The sequence below is a fragment of the Solanum tuberosum genome, unplaced genomic scaffold, assembly GCF_000226075.1.
Source record: "Solanum tuberosum cultivar DM 1-3 516 R44 unplaced genomic scaffold, SolTub_3.0 scf00402, whole genome shotgun sequence".
Lineage (NCBI taxonomy): Eukaryota > Viridiplantae > Streptophyta > Magnoliopsida > Solanales > Solanaceae > Solanum > Solanum tuberosum.
In genome coordinates, this window is record NW_006239325.1 from 262,599 (window position 1) to 270,368 (window position 7,770).

General features: G+C 32.9%; 2 protein-coding genes across 2 annotated transcripts; one reads left to right on the forward strand and one right to left on the reverse strand.

The window, feature by feature from the left end:
* Positions 1–1,284: 1,284 nt before the first annotated feature.
* LOC107057906 (beta-amyrin 11-oxidase-like) lies at positions 1,285–3,880 on the forward strand. The gene is made up of 7 exons (XM_015303005.1): positions 1,285–1,755; positions 2,289–2,552; positions 2,729–2,821; positions 2,907–2,985; positions 3,089–3,195; positions 3,544–3,668; positions 3,775–3,880. Exons 1-7 carry the CDS (start codon positions 1,285–1,287, stop codon positions 3,878–3,880), a joined length of 1,245 nt encoding a protein of 414 aa, XP_015158491.1.
* Positions 3,881–4,462: 582 nt separating this feature from the next.
* Positions 4,463–6,667, reverse strand: LOC102598788 (glycine cleavage system H protein, mitochondrial-like). The gene is made up of 4 exons (XM_006362434.2): positions 6,524–6,667; positions 6,041–6,129; positions 5,334–5,504; positions 4,463–4,720 (listed from the first exon to the last, which is right to left on the reverse strand). The coding sequence occupies exons 1-4, from the start codon at positions 6,621–6,623 to the stop codon at positions 4,595–4,597; spliced, it is 486 nt and encodes a 161-aa protein (XP_006362496.1). The 5' UTR covers positions 6,624–6,667; the 3' UTR covers positions 4,463–4,594.
* Positions 6,668–7,770: the final 1,103 nt, after the last annotated feature.

Consider the following 7,770-nt stretch of genomic DNA (forward strand, 5'->3'; position numbering starts at 1 on the left):
AATTGTTTAGTAAATGATTTTATTTTTAAAAATAAAACAAAATTAGATAAGGATCTTAAGATTATTTTTTATCAAAATGAAAATCTTGTGAGAAAATATTAGACTATAATGTAAAATTTTATAGACCGTTAGATGACAGTCTTTATCTTCTATTAGTCTCCATGACTATATTATAAAATTCAAATAAAATGGAAAGTGCAATTCAGTGCACAAAGCATTTCACGTTAGCAGGATTTGAGGAAGAATATTGCACCCGAGAGATGTAATCATGTAAACAATCTATCCAACCTGATGTAAATATTAGTAATTATTTCCATGACTTGAACCCATGACATAGTCACATAGTCATTTGCGTGTGTGTGTATATATATATATATATGGTTTGTATGTGACAAACTCTTTATAAAACCAACTGAATCAAATATTTATCTTTAGCATGCAAATTATAAAACCTTTCTTGGTTTTGCCTAAATAGTGGAAAATGGTGTGTGATTTTGGATCAATCTTTTTCACATCTTTTGCAATTGTGATTTTTGCTATTTATTGTTTGTTAAAGAGAGGAAATGACTTGTTTTATACAAGCAAATTTAGTTCAAAAGAGTATAACATACCTCCAGGTGATATGAGCTTGCCATTCATTGGGAATATGTTCACTTTTTTTACAACATTCAAATATGGTGATCCTGAATCATTTATCTCTTACTTTACTTCAAGGTATGTTGTCTACCTTAATCATCTTTTCTTTTAGTAAAAATGGATTTTTTTTATAAAAATTTTTACCCCATTTTACCCTTTATCCTGAGTTTACAGTTTATTGAAAACAGTCTCTCTACCCCACAAAGGTAGGGTAAGGTTTGCGTGTGTACACTGGTACTTGTTGTTGTACTATTTGTTAATACTTTTGTATATAGAAAATTATATTATGTGCATAGGTCGAAAGTCAATCTTTACACATCTACGTACATTAGAAGATCGATAATGGTAAAAACACACCTGAACTATTACTTTTTCGTGAATTCCAAACCTCAACTATCAGTTGTTTCATTTTTCTAATGTATTAAAATAATTGATAGTTGGAGTATGAAATTCACGAAAAAGTGATAGTTAGGTATGATTTTTAACCATTAAATCTTGATCACCCTTAACGAAAGAAACTTGTGGTTTCGCCACTCTAACTTGTTATATATTGTCTTAACTATACTAATTGATTTCTATAGTGAATGCTAACATTCTTGATATTTGGTAAAAAATAATAATGAACATTGAAGGTATGGACAAGGAGGAATGTACAAAGCATTTATGTTTGGAACACCAAGCATCATTGTTACAAAACCACAAGTATGCAAGAAAATCTTGATGGATGATGACAACTTTGAATTGGGATGGCCTAAATCAGTGTTAAATCTCATTGGAAAAAAAGCTCTCCATGGAATTACAAGCCAAGAACACAAGCGTCTTCGTCGAATAACAACATCTCCTATAAAAGGCAAACATGCATTGTCATTGTACCTTGGTCTAATTGAAGAAGTTGTGAAGAGTTCATTTGAAAAATGGAATGCCAATGAAGAAAAACCAATTGAGTTTCTTAGTGAAATGAAGAAATCTACATTTGAAGTTATAATAAGAATCATGATTGGTAGTGAGATTGATCCTCAATGGTTAGATATGGTTGAAAAGGTGTATACTATTTATTTGAAAGGTTTTTTGGCTTTGCCTATCAATCTCCCTGGATTTGCTTATCATAGGGCATTCAAGGTTAGTTCTAGCTATGTCCCATTTTTTTCACCCACTCGTTTAGAGACGAATTCAAGATTTAAATTTGACTGGTTAGATCTTTATTATAGATTCTTACTTCCTCCTTCACAAATTATCTTTCGTGATCTCTTAAAACAGTTATCTCAAATTAATTGTCATTTTAAAAGTTCATGAAGTTCTAGGCAAAATGATTTTATTTTTCATTTTATCCTTAGTGGTGATTATTCTTGAAGACTACAAACACCTCAATAGAGTAAATATTTAATGAAGAGAGATTATATCTTAAGACATAAATGAGGGTCAAATAGTCAAAAGCCTCTTCTAATTAATGTTTTCTTAAAGGACGTGTAAAAGAGAAACATGACTGGTAATTTGAGACGGAGGGAATAGTATTGAAATCATTGTACTTCTTTAATTATCAGTTCAAATTTAGTGTTTGTTGAAACTTTAAAATGATTTTTCACATATAAATTTATGTTCCACGTCGAAAATTCTGGAGTCTAATAAGCTTTAGTTTATGGTCATTAACTTAGGCTAGGGAAAACCTGGTGAAGATATTTCAATCAGTAATAGATGAAAGGAAGGTGATGAATATGAAGGATGAATCAAGATCAAAGGGCAGTATGGTTGATTTGATTATGGCCATTGAAGACGACGAAGGAAGGAGATTAAACGATGAGGAGATCATCGACTTGTTAATCGTTTACGTGTTTGCAGGTCATGAAACTACTGCTCATACTGCAGCATGGGCAATTATGTTCTTAGAACAACATCCTGAGTTCTTACAAAAAGCAAAGGTAACATAACAAGTCATTTGTAATCTTAACACATGTTTTGTTACTAGAGTTAAACCTCTCTATAACAACGTCGTTTGTCCAGATATCTTTTGATGCTATAGTGAAATGTTGTCGTTATAATGAAATGTTGTTATAGAGAGGTCTGATGTACCGTTTGAGAAATTCTCTGTTTTCAGGAGGAACAAGAGGAAATTGTTAAGAGAAGGCTGCCTGATTCGGATAAAAAACTTAGCTACGATGAGATTAGACAGATGAAATATCTAACCAAGGTTTGTTAATAGTCTAGTCGTATGAGAATGTAAACCTTTTGAAAGTTCGATAATTTTAACATATGGGATTGTGTTCAAATGCAAGGTAATCGATGAAACTCTACGTTGCTCTAATGTCACCTTAGCTATTTATAGAAACGCGAAAAGGACAATCAACATGAATGGTAAACTTCGCCTTTTTCTCTCGTCTTCACTTTCATTTAGCCCAAGTTTTTGACAAAATAAGATGTCTTATGTACTAAATGGAATTTGTTTTGTGCTATATAGGGTACACAATACCAAAAGGATGGAAGGTATTGACTTGGATAAGGCAAGTTAATTTGGATCCTAACAATCATGTGAACCCCAAAGAATTTAATCCTTCAAGATGGGATGTAAGTATTATAAGCAATATCTCCTTGCACTAATTTTCTTTACAACAACAACTATACTTGCGCCTTAGTCCCAAGCAAGTTGGAGTCGGCTTGTAGCAGAGGCAGATTCAGGATTTAAACTTGATTGGTTCAGCCTTTAAGTTTCTTAAGATTGAACTTATTATACTTATGAATTTGTTATCATCTTAGTGTTTTCACATTAACATTGATGTTCTATGTCGAAAATACTAGGTTCAGATGAACCCGTAGCTAATAAGCTACATCCGCCACAGAAGATTTAGTCATGGTTAAAGGATAATACTAACTTCAAACTATTGCTAAGGAAGTAACAGATTTGATTCTTAGCAGGATGATGAGGCCAAGACATTTAGCGCGTTTCTTCCCTTTGGAGCAGGACCTCGGTTGTGCCCCGGAGCAGAGTTGGCTAGGCTTGAAGTTTCAGTGTTTCTTCACTACTTTCTTCTCAACTATAGGTACTAATATCATATCAACACACATTTGAGTTCTGCAACTTCACATAGTACATTTGATTTTTGTGTATATTAATGCATAATTGGCTTTGAACTTGTTCTGGTGCAGGCTCGAGCGTCTTAATCCGAAAACAAGTGTGACATATCTACCAATTCCTAGTCCTACTGATAATTGTCTTGCAAGACTCAAAAGGATCTCAACATCATGTCAATAAGAATTGCCTCTTCTCTTGATTTCATGTTGAGCCTTACCACATTCCTGTTCATTGATGTACAATGTTTTCGTTGTATTTTCGAGCAGATTTTAAACCTTTTCTGTATGTCAATTACCGATAAATCTTCACTCGTTCCAGTTATTCAAGTTAAGAATTTCATATTACGCGGTCAAATCTTGGTGTATAGTCACACTTTCAGGCCAGAGTTATGTTTCTCATGTTCATCAAAAATGTCGACAAGTGCATGTCAGATCCTCCAAAAGTAGTGTACTTTTGGAAGATCCGACATGGCTGCAGCAATATTTTTGGAAACTCAGAGAAATATAAAAGTTAGTATTGTCCTTTGACATTGACTATGTTTCATAGATTCTTCAAAAATGTCGACTAGTGCATGTCAAATCCTCCAAAAGTAGTGTATTTTTAGAGGGTCTGACACGGGTGCAGCAACATTTTGGAAACTATGAACAACACAGGCAAATATTCTATCTATAGATCAACTTTAACGTGGCGAAAAGTACTAGAAAGAATTGGAAGAGAAAAATCATAAATCGAAAAACTCAAATCACAATTCTGCTGAGGCAATGAAAAAAAAGAACAGAAAAGTGGATCTTATTATTTATTTTTGTGGAATTTTAACAACTAACAAGAAAGATTGATCAAAATATCTCAGCAAATGTTAGTTTAAAAGGTGAATTCAAAAATCACCTTCAAGTTTCAATGTATTTCCTCTTCATCACATAATTTTGTGTATTCTTTTGCCCCCATCAGAGATTCGAGCTCTGATGGACTGCTCGGCTTCACTTTAATCATCCATCCGTCTTCATAAGGGCTCGAGTTGATCTTCGTTCCATAAGGTGACAAAAGAAACATTGAAAAATCATTAGGAATATGTCATTTCAAGTTTATCAACCTATGTTGCTCGGACTTTCCAAAATGCTACTTCACCTATATCAGATCCTCCAAAAGTACACTACTTTTGGAGGATCCGACACACATCTAGTCACATTTTTGAAGAGTACTCCAAGCAGCATAGATTTCAACAAAATCATAAGGAAACTGGCATTTCAAGTTTTCAACCTATGTTGCTCGCACTTTCAAAAAAATGTTGCCTCACCCTTGTCAGATCCTCCAGACTGCACTACTTTTGGAGGATCCGACACAGAGTGGTGGCATTTTTGAAGAGTCCGAGCAACGTAGATGAAAAAACAAAGGAAAGACACAAAAAGTACTTGGAGTTTCAATTAGGAACTGAAATTTCAAGTTTTCAACCTATGTTGCTCAGACTTTCCAAAAATGCTGTCTCATCCTTGTCTGTTCTTCCCAAAATACACTACTTTTGGAGGATTTGACATGCACCCTAGTTGTATTTTTTGAAAAGTTCGAACATCATAGATTTCAACTAGCCCGAAAAATGAAGTAGTTGGAACATATATATGAGTTAGTAGATATTTACCAAACCAGGTGTTTCACTGAGCTTTGTGTTGACCTCAATGATCTCGCCTGAGATCGGAGAGTTAATGTCACTGGTGGCTTTCACACTTTCAACAGCTCCAAAGCTACTTCCATGTGAAACAGAAGTACCAGTATCTGGCAAATCAACAAACACCACTTCTCCCAAATGATCCTGAAAACACCATTTCCTCATGGATTTAATTCGTATGCACTAACGGATGTAAAGAATTTTTACACACTATAACATGTTATAGCAGATAATTTGTCTTATTTTCTAGATTACAAATCCCGCATTTTTTAAGGACGGTTACCTGTAGTTATGTTTTTACTGTATGAAAATGTCATCAATTGATAACATACAACCAACATTCAATAGAGAACTATATGCAAGTCTACCGCAGAGAAGGGTAGAGGGGCGAGCTCATTATTCACCGAGTTTCAAATAGTAGGTCACTTGACCTGAGGTAAGAGCTAGAAGGTTACTTAAAGGTTCGGTCAAACTCAATAACTTTAGTTCAAACTTTATATTTGTATAAAGATTAAATTCAGAAGCAAGTTATCAACATCTGATGTCGTTATCCTAGAATTTAGAACTCATAAAGTTAAAATCTTGACTCTGCCTCTGATAATCTCAACCCTCGGAGATTTCTATATTATCAAAACAAAAGTGAAAAACTATACGAAAAGTACTAAAAGTCAAAGAAAAACCTGAGCATGGTCAGTAATTCCAATTGTTGCCACTGACCCTTCATGCTTTACCCATTCATGTGAAGATGCATATTTCAGCCCTTCAAGAACTACAAATTGCAACATATCCAAAAAATAAAAATAAATATAAAGTTAAAACAAAACAACAACAAATAAGAATTAATATCTTGAACATCCGCTCACCCAACCACTTAAATTAAAAATAACCTGATGTATAATATGTGTATAACAGTGTATAATCTATGTATATCGGTTAGCAAATGTCACCACAATGCAAATTCTAGTTCAGCAGAGCCAAAAATAACACCATGTAACAAACTACAAATAATCTATTTAGAACCTAGTAAGTAAAATGAATAGTACTTCAAAACTCATAAATTAAAAATTCTGACTTCGTCTCTGCATCGAGTTATTTGTGTAAATATCCCTATAAACAAATTTAGACTATTTTTTTAATGAGAACAATAAGTTGAAAAAAGTTACCAGTAGAAAAACATCTAGAGAGTGAAAAATTGGTTCTTGAAACAGTAGAAGAGACTCTAAGTGCATTGGCTGTTGAAGAAGCCCACATTCTCAGAGCCATTTTTATCAATGTGTCAACAAAGGGAAAGATTTTGATATTGCTATATAGTATATACTTTATATATTATCTAACATTGAATGGTGGAAAATGAAAGCCTCATCCTAAAAGTTTGAGAGACCAAATGATATATAGCATGTTAGCAATTATACATACAAAACCAACGAAGATTGCGGTGGAGCAGTAAGTACTTCTTTCATTCTTTACCAGAGATATCGAGTTCGAGACTTGAATATGAAATCGCTTTTATTAGAAAATGTTTTTATTCCAATGTGGGACTTTTAGACACGATTCTAAATTTAATCGAAATCTAATGTATAAACCAAACAAAATATGTAGATAGAGAAGTGACCTAATGAATGTAAAGGGTAGCCTTAAATCTTGTGTTTTTGAAATGAGTGGCAAGCCACGAGTGGTGTTATCCTCCTTGTTAGGCTGATACTAGGGCAATATGGGACCAATATGGACTGTGATAGCCCATGGAAGTATATATTCCTCAATATAACTGGTTCGATTAATTCAAAATTATGTTGCGTAAAATTCTTTTAAAGAGAAGACGTCTCTATTTCAAGACTTCGAACTCAAAATTTGAACTCAAGTGCTTTTAAAACACAAATTCTATGGATAAGTGGTGTTAGGTTCTTTTTATACGCATTTTGACTATTTTATCGAGTACCGACTTTTTTTATTGACACAATTTTTGGGTCATTTCATTCTTAAAAAAATAGCATATGAGATTAAATTATTGATTTTTATTTTATTTTTCTTACAGAAATTAAAGTTCTGATTTTTGATGATTTTCAATCACTTTATCTTGTTGTAACTCTTAAAGTTTAATTATGAAGCATATTACTCGATAAACACTCAAACTTATCGAATGATTATCTATATATCTTCAATATTTATGTGTTACGTCAGGATGTCCACGAGACACAGTGAAAACGAGTTAGTGTGTTTAGTCATCAGACTTAAGTGTATGTTTATGTATTATGCCGATAAACAATAAGTAATTTGGCGTAATTTATATTTATAGGAGTTTATAATTTGGAAACTTTTTTTTTTTAAGATATAGTTTTGGAAAAAAGGAGAAAATAGAATTGAAAATTTATAAAATTAATCCTTAATCGACGTAGATAAATACATTTTCCCC

Bases quoted from the DNA above. Each gene is read 5' to 3' on its own strand.
- LOC107057906 (XM_015303005.1), top strand. From the start codon at position 1,285: ATGTACAAAGCATTTATGTTTGGAACACCAAGCATCATTGTTACAAAA. The intron at 1,756-2,288 runs GTTAGTTCTAGC...TCATTAACTTAG, and splicing joins CTTATCATAGGGCATTCAAG to GCTAGGGAAAACCTGGTGAA. The intron at 2,822-2,906 runs GTTTGTTAATAG...TTCAAATGCAAG, and splicing joins AGATGAAATATCTAACCAAG to GTAATCGATGAAACTCTACG.
- LOC102598788 (XM_006362434.2), bottom strand. From the start codon at position 6,623: ATGGCTCTGAGAATGTGGGCTTCTTCAACAGCCAATGCACTTAGAGTC. The intron at 6,130-6,523 runs GTAACTTTTTTC...TGCAATTTGTAG, and splicing joins CTCTAGATGTTTTTCTACTG to TTCTTGAAGGGCTGAAATAT. The intron at 4,721-5,333 runs GTAAATATCTAC...TATGGAACGAAG, and splicing joins TCAGTGAAACACCTGGTTTG to ATCAACTCGAGCCCTTATGA.